A 15,609-nucleotide genomic window follows, 5' to 3' on the forward strand; every position below is an offset into this window, starting at 1 on the left:
TCGTGCCCGCTTCCGGCTTGCCCCCGACGTGGCCCAATGGGGGCGCGCCGGCCGCCGGGATTGGCGCGCGGGGGCCCGGCGCTGGCGGCCGCGCCAATGAGCTGCCGCCGCGTCCGGGCCGGGGGTTGCGCGAGACGCCGGGGCCGCCGCCGCAGCACCTGCCGCCGGGCCGGGCCGGGCCGGGAGGGCGGCGAGCATGGCGGCGAGGACGGCGAGAGGGCCCGGCTGGGCGCTGGCCTGGCTGCTCCTCTGCTGCCGCCTGCCCGGCGCGGGTACGTGCGGCGCGGGCGCGCTCCCGGGCCCTTCCTTCCCGCCTGGGCTGCCCGGGCCGGGGCGCCCGCAGCGCCAGGCCGGCCGCGGCCCCCTCTCCGAGCGGCCCGCCCGGCTTCGTCCCCCGCCGCAGGCCGCTGGGCGCCGGGCAGGAGCTCGGTCTCCTGCGGCCTGGGTTCTCACCGCAGGTCGTTTCTTTCTCTCGCGTGCTGCAGGGTCAGTGGCGGTGATGTCGGTGGACGTGGGCAGCGAATCGATGAAGATCGCCATCGTCAAGCCCGGGGTGCCGATGGAGATCGTCCTGAATAAGTAAGCAGCGGCTCCCCAGGTGCGGTGTGGGGGGCTCCGTCTGTTTTGCCGTCGCCGTGAGGAGGCGACGAGGGCCCAGGGCGACGAGGGCCCGGCGAGCGCCGTTCCTCCGCGTCAGGCTCCGCTGCCTCGCTTCCCGCCGCAGCGAGCCGCGATGGAGCATTGCCCAGGGCAGCGCTTCAGGCTTTAGACTTTCTCCAGGGGCGCTTGGTCGCGCTTCGGGGGCCTTTTAAGCAAGCGACCGCGAGCCCGTGCGATTCAGAATACGTTGCCGTGCGAAGGTGGAAGGGCGTCGTGCTCTTGCCCGTCCGGTTAAGGGGCCTGATTCTCAGTTCTCCATAAGGGAACCCGGAGGCGGGTTTGTTTGGCCACAGCCGTTCAGAGCCCGTACTCGTTTGTGTAGCAAATACGGCTCTCCCTTCGCTTGGCTGCTGTCGCTGCAGCCCGACCCCCAGACGCCGAATGAAAAAGCTGTGGCTGGGAGAGGATGTACGGTCAAGCACAGCCTCGTCTTCTGGGAGTCTAGACTGGGGGAGAACAAAGGGATTCTTCACCCAGCTCCCTGAAACTTGGCAGTCGTTGATAGAAGGAGGGAGCTGCCTCGCTTTGCTCACTGGTGGAGGAAAGCAAAAATAAAGCGAGGCTTGTCTAAGTACACAGCGGCACGTTCCAGAAAGCTACTCGTGAGCCTTTCTTCTTCCCGGCAAGTCGTTTTGTTGTAGCCTTACGTTAGAGAATCGATAACGCGTTATGAGGCGTTGGGAAGCGGGTGGTGTGCGCCAAGCTTAGGGACAACTTGAAGGTGCTTTGTAGTTATCGTAGTGAAAGACTCACCTTGGCGTGCTAATGCGTGAATTGGAGCAGAAATGAGTCGCCTCTCGTTAAGTTCTCGTGTGCTATGGGGAAAACAATGATCTGCCCACCACAGCTTCGACCGTGAATTTGAAAGGCGTCTGTCTGGGCTTTGGCAAAGCAGGTTATTTGCCCATGTCACGAGGAACATCGGGAGGTACGAAAGCTCTGAAGGGAGACGCTGCTATTGCGGCCCTTCAGGTGAATGGAGGCTGGCCTTCCTCTCCGTAGGTGGAATCCGAGCACCTTCCCTTAGTCTTTCTGAAATGGAAACAGCGCCTTCCTCGCTGGGGACTCTGTATTGAATGTTCGCTTGTTTCGACTGGTTTATTCCTCTCTTTCTACACAGGGAGTCACGAAGGAAAACGCCCGTGGCTGTTTCTTTGAAGGAGAACGAGCGTCTCTTCGGTGATAGCGCACTAGGAATGGTAAGAGTTCTTGTTACTCGTTGTGCCCCCTGCGGTTCCTGTGCGCAGAATATATGTTCCCACTGCTGGGTCCTTAGTCGTAAACATCTGAGCTAGGAAGTGTTATTTCTTGTCTTGTACTTCTCGTCTCTGTGGTGTGCTACTGGCTCTCTGTACTGGTCTTGCGCCCCTAATTCCCATAACAAGAGCTCTTCACCGCATAGCGTGGGAGAGGTTTGTTTGGCAACGGCAAAGCTGAAGAAATGCTGCAGCTGGGCGATGTGCTTTTTCTTTCTGCAGTCCATAAGGACCCCCAAGGTGGCATTCAGATACTTTCAGGATCTGCTGGGTAAGCGAATCGATAACCCCCACGTGGCGCTGTACCGCTCCCGATTCCCAGAGCACGAACTGGTGAAGGATGAGAAAAGGCAGACCGTTATCTTCAAGCTCTCCCAGTAAGGGGCTGCTTCTGGGTTCCTTGTGGGTGGGACTTTGGCTACCAGGCTTCTACGGCTGACTCTGTTGTTGCGGTAATTTTCTTTCCTGTTTCTTGTAGGACGATGCAGTATTCTCCAGAGGAGATGCTGGGGATGGTCCTGAACTATTCACGTGGTCTGGCTGAGGAATTTGCAGGTTGGAAGGATTTAGCCCTTTCTTACAGTGTCTGTGCGTGTGTGTGTGTTCGTACGTTATAGGATTTGAGTAGGGGCCGAAGGTGTTTGAAAACCCACGGATTTTTAGAAGCAGGGTGTTGGGTCTCTCCAGCTGTAGGCTGTAAGCAAGACTTAGCAGCTATTAGAAACAAATGACGACTTGATATGATGCGAGTTTGGGGTCTTAATCCTATTCTCAGGGGCAGGCACCCCAGTTCCCACCCAACCTTGCAGCGAAGAAGCCTTTCTGGCAATCTCTGGAGAAAGAGTAAAGTGTTTTCTCACCCGTGTGTGTGGCTAGAGCGGAGGCACGTTGGTAGGTAACTGCAGGGGAAGATGGAAGCGGCTCTCTTGAAGTCGGTGTTGTAACCGGGCTGGATGGAGACCTGCTGCTGGGGCTGAACTACAAGTAAAAAGCAAAAACTGCCCTCTATCGTGAAGCTTGCTGACAGCTAAGAGACTGTCGTGCATTTTCCATACTGTGTTGCTAGTGAAATACCTCAGTACTGAAAACTGGGTGAATTCCGGTGACGTGTTTGACTTGCACCATTACTAGGAGGCTGCGTGTCGTTGGGTTAGTAATACTAAAGCCAGTCCAAAGACTTCTTACTCTGGAGAGTAATCCAGTGATGAAGTAAGTCTCCACGAAGATAATATTGGTTGAAATCTAAGACATCTCAGAGCATTTGAGAGTATCCTAACGTGCGAAAGAGAGGTCAGTAGACACGCAGCTTTGCGAGAATCTGCAAAGTCCGCTTGGTTTCAACAGGACACAGGCAGATTCATCCCTAACGATCCTGGCTGCTGATGCTGCTTCAGGATTGTGTTCTGTACGAGTCTTTACCTTGGATTCTCTGGCTTTGCTGCCGTCACCCTGTTATAACGAGTCTTTGCACGTGGCTGCACTGATGGAAAAACGTGTTCCCTGCAACTCTTTCAGAGCAGCCCATCAAGGACGCGGTGATCACTGTTCCCGCCTACTTCAACCAGGCGGAGAGGAGAGCAGTTCTGCACGCCGCTCGCATGGCCGACTTGAAGGTGCTGCAGCTGATCAACGACAACACTGCCGTAGCGTTGAACTATGGAGTTTTTAGGAGGAAAGACATCAACGCCACCGCACAGGTAGGTGCGGCTGGGAGATGCGGAAAGTCCTGTGCAAGTGCCTGCATGTGGGGGAGAACGTGCTGCAGATAAAATCAAAAGGACGTAACTGTGAGGAAGCGGACTCTGCTAGTCAACCAGCCTCCTCTGTTTTCATGTGTTCATCGATGAGAGGAAGAGATGAAACCGTCTGTGAATACGTGGTGAAGCCTGGAAGCTTCTGGAGTGAGGGCAGGTGGTTGGGAGTTCCCATTTTGTAAACCTGTGTTTGTTCCTTGCCCATCAGCCGGGGGGGGGGATAACATTAGCCATTTTCTAAGGTATTGGAAGACCGACTCTGAAAGACTTGATTTTCCTGAGGTTGAAGAAACTTGTAAAGAGCAAAGCTTTGTTTTCTGATCTATGAAATGGATGAAAAAAAGTTTTCATGTCCGCTTGTGCCGAGCGTGACCTTGAACATCTCTTGTGTTTGATCAAAGTACAAGTCTTGTCATTACGGTATAAAGCCAGGCTAGGGAGCAGGTAGTCTTGGCCTGTATCAAGCTTGGGCAGCAGTGGGTTCTTTCCTTATTCATGGGGGATATCCAGGTGTTTCTGCTTCACCATCCCAGCTTCTCTTTTCAGAATATCATGTTTTACGACATGGGAGCAGGAAGCACCGTTTGTACTATCGTTACGTATCAGACCGTGAAAACTAAGGACTTGGGAACCCAACCTCAACTGCAGATCCAGGGCATTGGGTAAGAATTCAGCGTCACTTGCACGAAACCCGTAGGCCTCGGGAAAGAAACCATTTCTTTCACAGTCTCTTCTAAATGCGGAATTTTGCAGTGAGGCTTCAGCACAGTAATTTGGATGGCAGAGTGGGAAACATTTGGAGCCAGAAGGCTCCAGTTGGTAATAATTCTGCTGTCACTGTCTTGTGCAGAAGGTAACTGAGAAATTCCAGGAGGCAAACCAGTATACTTAATTTGCTTCAGGCTTGCTTTTTTTATAGCCGCAAGCCTTTTGAGTGTAATTCCATTTCCTGTAAGCTTACAGAAGTAGAGCGTGTCTATTTGAAAAAGCAGAATATCCTTCTAGAGAGGAATGAAAATGCAGTGCGTTTGCCGAATAAGGGGGGGAGTGCTGTGAATCACCAGCCTAGCAATTTTAACTCCAAAACCTTTGTACTGCTGTTTCCAAGAAAATACCCGAGACCTGAGACAGTTAGCCTTTGGCTTCTCAGCTGTTTGACGTGCTTGACGATAAGGCCTTTACCACAAATATAATGAAGTTTCCCACTCAAAGGCTATTGTGGTGGTGAATCTTCCTTTTCTTTGTTTCGTTATAACGTGGTTTTTTTGGAACAACCGTTGTTCTTTGACGGTCAGCCACAGCTGATAGTACCGCAGCTCCTTTTGACCACTTGCTGCTCTGCACGTTTGTGAAATAACACAGGAAGTTTGTTTATATTTTAACTCAGTTTCAGTTGTTACATCTCCTTTCGTTCTTTGGCTCAGGTTTGACCGCACTCTTGGAGGTTTAGAGATGGAGCTTCGTCTCCGGGACTATCTGGCGAAGCTCTTTAATGATCAGCACCGTTCAAAAGACGTCCGAAAGAATCCCCGGGCCATGGCCAAACTACTGAAGGAGGCCAACCGCCTGAAAACTGTCCTGAGTGCGAATGCTGACCACATGGCACAGGTCTGACCTTCCGTCCCAGGGTTTCCAGCTTTTTTAGGACTGAGGGTGGGGTGGATTAAGGAGAGGGGCGTAGGAACGCTGTCCCTCTGCAGCGTCGGTGTGCTGAAGAGCATCGCTCCTGGTGTTCCGGGGGTGGTGGCCGCACTGGTGGCTCCTCTCAACTTGTGCCCACCCAGTACCACCGGGGATTAAATGGGGGGATTGGATGCGAGTTAGTCGTGTGAAGTTTGGGAAGTAAACTGTCACTGAGAGAAGCTGTCTGTCGTATCCACGTTCCATCCTCTCGTCACCTTAGCCATGGCGGGGTTTGGATGAGTGCGGTCAGGTCCTAGGTGCGTGAAGAAAGCTGGAACTTTTTGCACACTGGGCAAGTCAGGCAAAGATTTTGCTTGGAGAATGCTCCACAAATAACTTCCTTCTGGCTGTTGTTTTTTCTGGACAGATCGAGGGGCTACTAGATGACATCGACTTCAAGGCCAAGGTCTCAAGGCAAGAATTTGAGGATTTGTGCTCTGACTTGTTCCAGCGAGTCCCTGGACCTGTGCAGCAGGCTCTGAGCAGCGCAGAGATGAACCTGGTAGGTTTAGGAATGCGTTAGGAAGGCCGAAGTTTCTATGTACGGAGCTGCTGTCGTGTCACGATCAAAGCATCAGTGATTGTGGCATCGGCACTGCTGAGAGGTACAGGTGCCTGCTATTGTAACAGAGTGGTGTTGCTGCTGCAGTGAGGTTGCTTGCTGCGGTGTCAAGCAGGAGTCTGTCATGGCTCCCTGTGCTCTGCACCAGAAACAAAGGACTTGGAGGAGGCGTTTCTCTCTGTTAAAAAACTTTACCCTTGGGCTGGAGGTTTGAAACGCTGATCTTTCCTTTTTTTGTCCTGGATGCTGGTTCTGGTCTCTCTTCTGAAGTTTTATCTCAAAGTGCCTGGAGACAGGATTATTGCTGTTCAGGCTTCTCCTTTGAGCGCTCCTTTTAGAAGCCCTGTTGCGGACTGCAGTTGGAGCAAACGTGGTGCAGTCCTTTGGAGAGACTGACTGCATTGTTAAGTGCTCACTTTCCAGGGTGCCAGGACGCTCTTGAGCATCTTTTGGCTCTGGTATTCAATGCAAGACACTGACTCAGAGGCCGGGTTTCCGTCTGTTCTGGTCCAGCTTGCTGTCCAAGTCGCCAGCTCCTCTGGCGTTAAACGGTAGCCTGTCTAATTTTGAACTGAGTCCCATGTTTCAGGTGACTTGAAGCAGCGGTCACGTTGTCCCTGTTTGACCTGACTCCAGGTTCCCCATGTCGGCATGGCTTGTGTTGGCCTGTCTGAGGTCTGTCGGGCGCTGACGCGCGCTGGGACGGCAGGACGTAGCGTGGGTACTCTCAGAGCACCACATCAGTGCGTGGTGACGGGGGAAGGAGCGTAAGGAAGCCCTGAACTTAGCTTGCCAAAATTGCTTTCTCAAGACAAGGTGACTGTTTCCAATCCCTAGGATGGAATTGACCAGGTGATTCTAGTTGGCGGTGCCACACGGGTCCCCAAAGTGCAGGAGGCTTTGCTGAAAGCTGTGGGCAAGTGAGTATGTGAGGTCCCCTTCTAGTCTGTCTCCTCTTGACAAGTTGCTGTTCAGGACAGTGGCTGCAAAGCTGACGTCTCTTGCTTTTCACTTCATAGAGAAGAACTGGGCAAGAATATCAATGCTGATGAGGCTGCTGCTATGGGCGCAGTCTACCAGGCAGCCGCTCTGAGCAAAGCCTTTAAGGTGAAGCCTTTCGTTGTTCGGGATGCCGCTGTGTTTCCTATCCAGGTAACCCTTGGCTTGCTTTCTCGTGTGCGAGGTATGGGTGAATGGGGCTGTGCTGGGAGAAACGTTCCAGGTGACCTGTTGGATTCCTTTGAGTAAGGACGTTCTGCCAATCTAATTTTCTTTATTAAAGAAAAGTCGGCAGAAGAAAGTCGGCCCTCCTGTAGAAGTGCTGTATCCAAGAAGCCAGGCATATAGAAACATCCGTTGAGAAATACTTGCCTGTCCCCCAACTTTTGCACGAGGTAGAGCAGCCAAACGCTGCGGAAACCTCTGACGTAAGACGCCATAGAGGAAGTTTGCAGTCGCTGAGTCATATTTTCTGTTTGCGATGCAGGTGGAGTTCACTCGTGAAGTCGAGGAGGAGGATAAATCCAAGAGTTTAAAGCATAACAAGAGGATTTTGTTCCAGCGCATGGCGCCCTATCCGCAGCGCAAAGTTATCACGTTCAACCGCTACACAGACGACTTTGAGTTCTACGTCAACTATGGAGATCTGTCTTTCCTGAGCCAGGATGACATGCGGTGAGTTGAGGCAAGCGTCTGAGCAGACAGCTCCGTGGCAGTGCAGTATGCCTAGCTGGAGGATTTCAGTGGCAGGCAGGCCTATGAACCTGCCTGGCCGCCAGCGCGTGTTTGCAGATCTGTTCTCAGAGTTGCATGCGCTTTAGCAAACCGAAGTGTGCTGGTTCCTCGCTTTGGGCAGTTGTCCGCCGCTGCAAACGTGACTGTGAGAAGTGGTTAGCTGTTCTGCAGCGTTGTTATCTTAAGTCTTCTCTCTGCTTTTGTCTCTGTCATCAGGATTTTTGGTTCTCTCAATCTCACTACCGTGAGGCTAAAGGGAGTTGGGGACAGTTTCAAGAAGTACTCGGATTATGAATCCAAAGGCATCAAAGCTCACTTCAACATGGATGAGAGCGGAGTACTAAGTCTTGACCGGGTAAGCACCACCCTGTTGTGATGTTTGTCAGCCTATGTATTTTCCAGTTTTGGTCCCTCTCTCTGGTATTGATGGTCCCTGCTTAAAACTAATTCTGTGCTCCCCTCTCCAAGGTGGAATCTGTGTTTGAGACCTTGGTGGAAGACAAGCCGGAGGAGGAGTCAACGCTGACAAGTAAATGCTGAACTTTGATATTCATACTGACTGTTGTGTTTCACCTGCAGTGGCTGGGATGACTAAAGCATATCATTGCTCTGAGCGGAGGAAGCGCCGTGGGTTTGGGACGAGGAAATTAAAGCATTAGCCGTAGCCTCTGATTGTGTGTACAGCTCCAAAATACCTAAAAGCCCTTTGCAGGTGTGCTGCCAGGAGCTCCGAAATGTCGTACGCTCCTACAGTGACTCCGGCATGCATTGCAACTTGAAAAGCAGGAGTTGTTTCCTCTTTGTTTGGCCACAGCTGCTAATTTCGGGAGGTCTGTCCTGAAGGGAAGTCCTGCATCCACAGCCCCGCAGCATTCTCCCTTCTCGTTGTCTGGGTTGTGATGCCCTGATCTGTGCTTGGCATTGCTCGGGTTTTAGAGCACAGACTTCCCTGTAACGGGGAGTTGGAAATCTGTGAGTTTGGAGGTGAAGGGGAGATGCAGGGATGGCTAATGCAGCCACAGGTTGAAGCTTGAAGCTTTTTAGTTGAAGTTACAAATTTCAGGTCATATTCCAGCAGAGGTAGAGGCCCCACTTGGCTGTGCACGCAAAAACACACAGCGAGGTCAGGGAAGGATGAGTTTCTGGAGTGTACGTAGCTAACGTACACTGCCACGGGAGCAACTTAGTGATCGTTATGGTTGTGAGGGAAAGAACCGAGAGCTGAAGATGACTTTCTTCCGCCTTTGGATACATAATAATCTGGATTTTTTGTCTCCCATCGACAGAACTTGGAAACACCATCTCAAGCCTCTTTGGGGGTGGTGGCACTACGCCAGAGACTGGAGAGAACCTGACGGACTCGGTTCAGGTGAGCCCCTGGGTGATTGCTAGCGGGAGGGAGCCCCTGGGTCTTGCTGAGGCTGCTAAAGAGGCAGCGATTCACGTGAGCAGAATTAAAAGCATCTGGCAGCATGTCAGGGTTTTACACGTTTTCAGAAAGAGCTGTATTCCTCTTGAGTTTCATGTGGTGTGCGTTTAAAGAAACTTGTGATCTTTTGCTGGCAAGTCCAGCAGCGGTGGACTACTTACTTCTGGGGAAGTCTCTTGTTTCTGAATGGTCCTGGTGCTCTGCAGGTAGGCTTCTGCCTGCGTGTTGTCTGTGCAGGTGTCTAGCAGGCTCCTTGCTTTCTCCCGGGCCATTGAGGCACAGCTGCTGTCGTGCTGGCAGTAGTGATTAGGTTTCCTTCTAGTGAGACGAAAGCTCCTTGTCACAGAGTCATGTCCCGCACCGAAGGGACTCTTAATTAATATTCTAGCTCAGCACAGTCCCTTGCTAATGGCTGCAGTCACTGTGAGTGCTGTTTTTCATATGTATGTTTTTTGCAGAGAATTATCTGCTCTGTGAAACATTTGCATGGAATTTCTACATTAAAAACACTGTTTTGGTTTCCCCTTTACTTGCCGGTGATGACCAGGAAGAAGAAGAGAGCCTAGCAGAAGCAGGTAAAGAAGAGCAGGGGGAGAAACAAGACCAGAAAAGCAGTGCAGAAGATGCCGGTGAAGAGCAGGGAGAAGAGAAACAGCAGTCTCCAGGTCAGGCAGAAACTGCCCCTCCGAAAGCAGACTCACAGAAAAAGGAAGAAGGCGAGAAATTAGAGTCTCAGGTGAGCATCAGATTGAAGGAATGGGACTGTGATTTCGGTGTCTGAGAAGTGGCATTTCCTCAGTGGAATTCTTCTTTCCCTGTTAGTGCCCTGCCTTGGAAAAAAGTTGCAAAATCTGCAAAACTGTTCCCTTGCCTGAGAACGTACTTTCTCTGTTACAGGATCCCAAAGAAAACAGAGAAACTGCGAAAGAGGAAGAACCGTCCAAAAGTTCTGGTGACAGCACAGTTACCAAAACGGAGGAAGAGAAGAAGATTAAAGCACCCAAGAAGCAGAAGCTTGTCCATGAGATCACCATGGAGCTGGATGTCAACGATGTGCCTGACCTGCTGGAGGATGAACTGAAGAGCTCGATGAAAAAGTATGTTTGAAATGGCTTGCCTAGGTTAAAGCTCTAGATAAAGGAAGTGAATTGCTTTGGAACGGTGGTAGCTCACATAGCGCTGCTGTCCTCAGAAGCTGAGGTATATGATGTGGTGCTCATCTAAAGGCACTTGCTACCTTTGATTTCTGTTCTGTTCGCATGTTAGACTCCAAGACTTGACAGTCAGAGATCTGGAGAAACAGGAAAGAGAAAAATCGGCCAACAGCTTGGAGTCATTCATCTTTGAGACCCAGGTAAGAGCGGGATATAAAGAAACGAGAATTTCTGGAGAGGAGGTAGAAGTGTCTTACGCAGCTTGGCCGATCTGAATGCAGGGGAGTTGCTTGAGCGGGGGGAAGCTGATTTGAAGAGCCCAGCTTCCGTCTTTCAGTCACTTTTTCTGCTACCATTAGGCTTCCCAAGCTCATGTGGACTTGGGAGGCTTCCTCGATGCAAAATGAACGTTTTTCCTTCAGTGTGTCTAACACATTAAACTTTGGGTTTCCAGGATCCCTTATGTGCACTTACCTCTGTGTTTCGGAACAGTTGCACTCAGGCTGTAAAGAAGCTACAGATTCTCAAGAGCTGTTGTGCAGAAGAGGCAACTAATGTCAAGCGCGTGTGAAATTATGGTTGTTGCAGCTTTACCATCGTACACCTGGTGTGCGTGTGTGTCTCTAGACCTGGTGTATTACCATCATGCTCCTGGTAATGCTCGGAGCAGGAGCTCAGGTTTGGGAGGGTTGAATGAGAATCTCCCAGCCAGCGCAGGCAGCATCCCAGGAGTTCACAGTCCAGCCCAGCTGCAAGTGGGTGACCTGGTTGTTTTATGCTTCCATGCTCAGTGGTATTTGAAGGGAGTGCTTGCTTTGTTCTTTTCAGGACAAGCTTTACCAAGAGGAGTATCAGTTTGTCTCAACAGAGGAGCAGAGAGAAGAAATTTCCAGAAAGCTTAGTGAGGCTTCCAGTTGGATGGAGGAGGAGGGCTACGCAGCTGCAACGAAGGTATTGCTGCATGTAGTCAGGATACCGGTCTGCTATCGCTGACGTGGAAGTGACCGCGCAGGCTGGCAGAGCATTGATCCATCGTGATCCTTTGTAATCTGGTTCTGGAAAGTTTCTTGCTTCCTCAGTGCGTTATGCAGAGAACTAAATACGAAGTTCTTCCAGCCATGGGTGCGTCTTCAACAGGTTCAGCAGTAACCTGCTGATTCCACATAAAGCTTAGTCACGTGGCTCTTTTTACCGTATTGAAATAGTATATTCGGTAGAACGGCAAACACCACCTATCTGTAGTATAATCAAATACACTATTTAATTGTAAAACTTCTGAGGTTTATGATGTTAGACAGTGGGCAAACGAACTGTCTCCATTCCCCTCTCCCCTGTTTGCAGGAGCTGAAAGACAAGCTTTCAGAGCTGAAAAAGCTTTGTAGGAACCTCTTCTTCCGTGTCGAGGAAAGGAGAAAGTGGCCGGAACGCCTGGCAGCCCTGGAAAGTCTGCTCAACCACTCAACCATCTTTCTCAAGTAAGAGCAAGCTGTTGGGAAGGAAAGTCCTGCAGCTGATCATGTAAGAGATGCCAACAGATCGAATGTGGTCCAAAAGTCACGAGCGCTTCTTGAGAAAAGAAGACCAAAACCCTTCTTGCTAGTGCTCACTTCTGCAGAAGCCATTAACAGAAGCATGCAAGCTCTGTTTAAACTGGGAGGGCAGGAAGTGTCCAAAGCTGTACACACCATTTGCAAGCAGATTTTTCCCTCTTGGTCCTATGGCCTCAGCTTTTTCTGTCTTCTGTGTTTTCCTCATCTCATGATAGCTGCGTTTGCTGGCTCTCTATTCCATTCTTAGCATCCAGAGATCGATTTAGGACTCTGTTTCCTGCAGATGCAAGACTCATAAATGTAAAACCTACTAATGGCTGGTCTGTGCAGCAGCTAGTTGTAATTATGATTACTGGAGCTGTAAACACTGGGTTGCCAAGGTACAGTGTGTTTGGTTTAACAGAAATAAACTTGCTTCTTATCCTTAAGGGGAGCCCGAATGATTCCGGAGTCTGACCAGATATTCACAGAAGTGGAACTGAGCACGCTGGAAAAAGCCATCAATGAAACAACGGTAATAAAAATGATCAAATGATTCTGGGGGAGGGGGAGGGTGGTGGTTTGGGTTGTGTTTCCTGTCTGAAATAACAGGTCATGTACTTCCACTCAAGGTCACGGAATAGAGCGTGCGTGTCTTGTTTGCACGCCACCAGCCAACCTCTGCTGTGTTTCAGTGTTTTCTAATGCCCAGCGTGACCCCAGACTGCTTGGGGGGGATAATGGTTCTTGTGTTGCGCGTGCACGGTTGTCTCCAGGGGTGGTGGTGTAGCCCAGTAATCTGGCTGCAGGTTTTAAAAGCAGGCGCTGGGTTTCCAGGGTTCTGTTTCTTCATTTTGTCCTATGTCTGGGTAACTAAGAAGCTGGTGGAAACGCGGCAGGGAGCAGCGTTATCCTGAGTAAGTTAGAAGGCCCAGGAGTGGTGACTTTGAGATACTGTGATGTACAGTGGTTCCTGGAAGCAAAAAGCATCTGAAAAGCACCTCTTCCCTCCCGTCCCACAGATCTGGAAAAACGAGACGCTGGCTGAACAGAACAAGCTCTCTCCTACTGAGAAACCTGTCCTGCTGTCCAAAGATATAGAGCTCAAGATAGCAGCCCTGGACAGGGAAGTGCAGTATCTTCTGAATAAGGCCAAGTTTGCAAAACCCAAACCCAAAAAGGAGAAGAACACCACAAAAACCGATTCAGGCAAGAATGCTACAGCAGCCTCTGAGACCGAGAACACTATCCCTCCCACGGAGGGGAAACAAGAAGGTAAGGAGCGGGTGGGGAGCGTGTATACAACTCCTAGTATATAATTACCGTATGTAACGCACGCATTTTATCTCTGCCTTGAGTGAAAGGGAGCTCAACAAGTGAAGACAGTAGTTAACTGTAGGATCCAATGATGCTCCTCTTAGTTTTCAGACAGCTGGGAAAATCTAGGTATGGCCGTGCCCTTTTCCCCCCACCATTTGTTTGTTGTTTGGGGTTTTTTTTCCTGTGAAGGAACAGAAAGCGTAAACTTCCTGGGATGGTTAGTCAGTGTCTGTCTGGTTGGCTGGCTGCCTTATAAGAAAGGTAAGCCATCAATTCTGTTCTGGGTGTCCAGAGCAAGTATTCAAGGTTGTGTCCTGTATCAAGGAACAGAACGAGCTGTTGATGAGAAAGGTTTGTGGCTTAGGTGGACCCCAGAAAAAAAATATATCTCTTGGGACACTAGGACTTGCAGTTTTCTGAACTTTTTCAGATCCTCAGGTTCCGAGTGCCCTGGTCCTTCTAAATCTAGGCCCCTGTCTGTCAGCAGAGTTCCCTGCCGCTTCCTCTGGCCTGAGTAAGAGATCCTGCTTATAGTCACAGCTCCAACGGTGACTTGCCTGTGCAACCAGTGACTCTCCAGGCCTTCTAGGGACGTAAAGTCTGGCAGATGGAGGCAGTGAGAAATAAGGAGCAGTTCTGTGATGCTTCTTTGAGTGTTACGGAGATCCCCTGTGAGAGTGAATTACTACAGTCCTGCTGAGGCACCACAGCTGGCTTGTTTGTAAACCTCGCTGCGAGTCACCTCATCTCCCTGCACCTAATCTCCCGCGTGTCCTCCCTTAACTTTTGTGCTGTTTCTTTCTGCTTTAAACACAGACAAACCTGAGGATATTGGTCCAGCAAAGGAGCCTCCTACAGCTGAGAAAGTAGCAACAGATGATGAGCCTGGATCAGACTCTGGTGGGTAAATGTTTGACTAACGGTCTGGAACTCGGTAGCTACGAGTGCAAGCTGTTTGTCTGCTTCTTTCCAGCTTTTTAGCTGTAGGAGGTAGTGAGCCGGTAGAACCCCCGGTTGCGAAGCGATTGTTAATTCTGCAAAGAGGAAGACATGAATTTTGGTTCCTCGCTGTTCCTACGCTTCCGTTGTTCAGTGTGGAGTTATAACGTGCCACTGCCGCCTGCCTCGGCAGCCGCTTTATGCCTCGGTGACTGCAGTTTCTAGCCGGTCCCGTGTCCGTAAGCTAAAGAGCTGCGGCGCAGGGGTGTGTTTCTTCTGCCAGTCCTGTTGTGAGGACAGCAGTGTTCCGCAGGTGGAGGGCAGTGATGTCTCCAGCTCTTTGGTGCCGAGTGTCAGTCCTCACAGCATTCCCCTGGCTTCTGTACCACAGACAGAGAGTTTGGTGGAACGCTTAATGAATGTCAGGGACTTCCAGCGCTGCTTTGTAGGCTGCGAAAACCGTTACCGTGTGTAACTTGAGTTTACTTCATTACACAGGGTCCAAGAAGGAGAAGACAGAAGCTGGAGGAGAAAGCAGGAAAAACGATGAGTTATAACACCCCTGAAATCCCACTAGCGTCAACATCTATTTATTTCATGGTTCCTTTCTTGTTTTTATAATGGACCTGGTTAGTCATGATGTAAATTGGAACACAACAAACAGTCTGACAACAAAATGGGATAGAGATGTAAATTTTATTTTTTCTTTCTGGGGATTTTGCCGCTACTAACTTAGTGAATTGTTTTTCGGTTTTCTTATGTGTTTAAAGGTGGCAGCGTGCCCACCGAAAATTGTCTCGGTTTCAGTACAGAAGTCACCAAAGTGACTCTGAAAGAAGGAAAGAAACATCGTAAGCTTTAGGAAGTAACTTGGAACATAAGTTCTGTGCCACACCTCCTCTGGTGAAGAGAAATGGGATTAACGCAGAAGCGCACGTAGCCGAGATGGTGGTGTCTTTGCCTGCGAGGCCCTAGCTTAAAGAAAGGGTGTGATTTCAGCTGATGGGAGGTGTGTTCTCATTTGGATTCGTGGGACGGTGGAACAGAACGGGGGAGGCGGATGCTCCGAGATCAGAGGGCGTCGATTTTCCATAGGCTGTTGCTGGGACCATCTCTGTCTGTGCTCTGTAGCAGAGTCTGAAAACCGTGAACTGAGACTTGACGAAAAGATTCTGTTCCTAGTTTACTATAAAATAAAAAGCTCAGAAAGGGCACCGCTGAAGGCGAAGGAGGCTGAACAAAGAACCGTGTTAGCGCATCGTGTAGTCAGAACAGCAACGGGCCACGGGCCGCAGAGGAGGCACAGGTGAGGCAGAAGCAGAACGGGCAGCGTTAATCGTAACTATCCTCCTTCCTCCGTCTCTCGTGTGCTCGGCCTGGCTTCGCTGCGCCCCTCCACGTCCCCGGCCGCGGCCGCCTGGCTCCTCGGCATCGTCCACGCTGCTGCCGCACACGAGTGGAGTCTCTGGTCGACTCGCGCGGACGCCTGTGAATGTGCATCTGCTGTCGTGCTCCATTTTGGCCTCTTCAACCGAAAATAAAAATTCCCCTTCCTGACAGCCCCTCACAAGCGCTTTCCTTTCTGCCGT

General features: G+C 50.6%; 1 protein-coding gene across 1 annotated transcript; it reads left to right on the plus strand.

The window, feature by feature from the left end:
• The first annotated feature begins 97 nt into the window (after nt 1-97).
• On the plus strand, nt 98-15,579 carry HYOU1 (hypoxia up-regulated 1). The gene is made up of 24 exons (XM_072884607.1): nt 98-272; nt 486-579; nt 1,781-1,859; nt 2,139-2,293; nt 2,395-2,471; nt 3,432-3,613; nt 4,217-4,332; nt 5,095-5,278; nt 5,721-5,855; nt 6,753-6,835; nt 6,935-7,067; nt 7,402-7,589; nt 7,866-8,004; nt 8,118-8,178; nt 8,936-9,018; nt 9,626-9,814; nt 9,976-10,175; nt 10,345-10,432; nt 11,061-11,183; nt 11,574-11,707; nt 12,212-12,296; nt 12,784-13,036; nt 13,898-13,981; nt 14,519-15,579. Exons 1-24 carry the CDS (start codon nt 197-199, stop codon nt 14,575-14,577), a joined length of 3,000 nt encoding a protein of 999 aa, XP_072740708.1. The 5' UTR covers nt 98-196; the 3' UTR covers nt 14,578-15,579.
• The last annotated feature ends 30 nt before the right edge of the window (nt 15,580-15,609 follow it).

Source organism: Ciconia boyciana, chromosome 20 (assembly GCF_034638445.1).
Source record: "Ciconia boyciana chromosome 20, ASM3463844v1, whole genome shotgun sequence".
Classification (NCBI taxonomy): Eukaryota; Metazoa; Chordata; class Aves; order Ciconiiformes; family Ciconiidae; genus Ciconia; species Ciconia boyciana.

Coding starts and splice junctions, on each gene's coding strand:
- HYOU1 (XM_072884607.1), top strand. CDS start 197: ATGGCGGCGAGGACGGCGAGAGGGCCCGGCTGGGCGCTGGCCTGGCTG. Junction 1,860..2,138: donor GTGATAGCGCACTAGGAATG/GTAAGAGTTCTT, acceptor TTCTTTCTGCAG/TCCATAAGGACCCCCAAGGT. Junction 8,005..8,117: donor GAGTACTAAGTCTTGACCGG/GTAAGCACCACC, acceptor CCCCTCTCCAAG/GTGGAATCTGTGTTTGAGAC.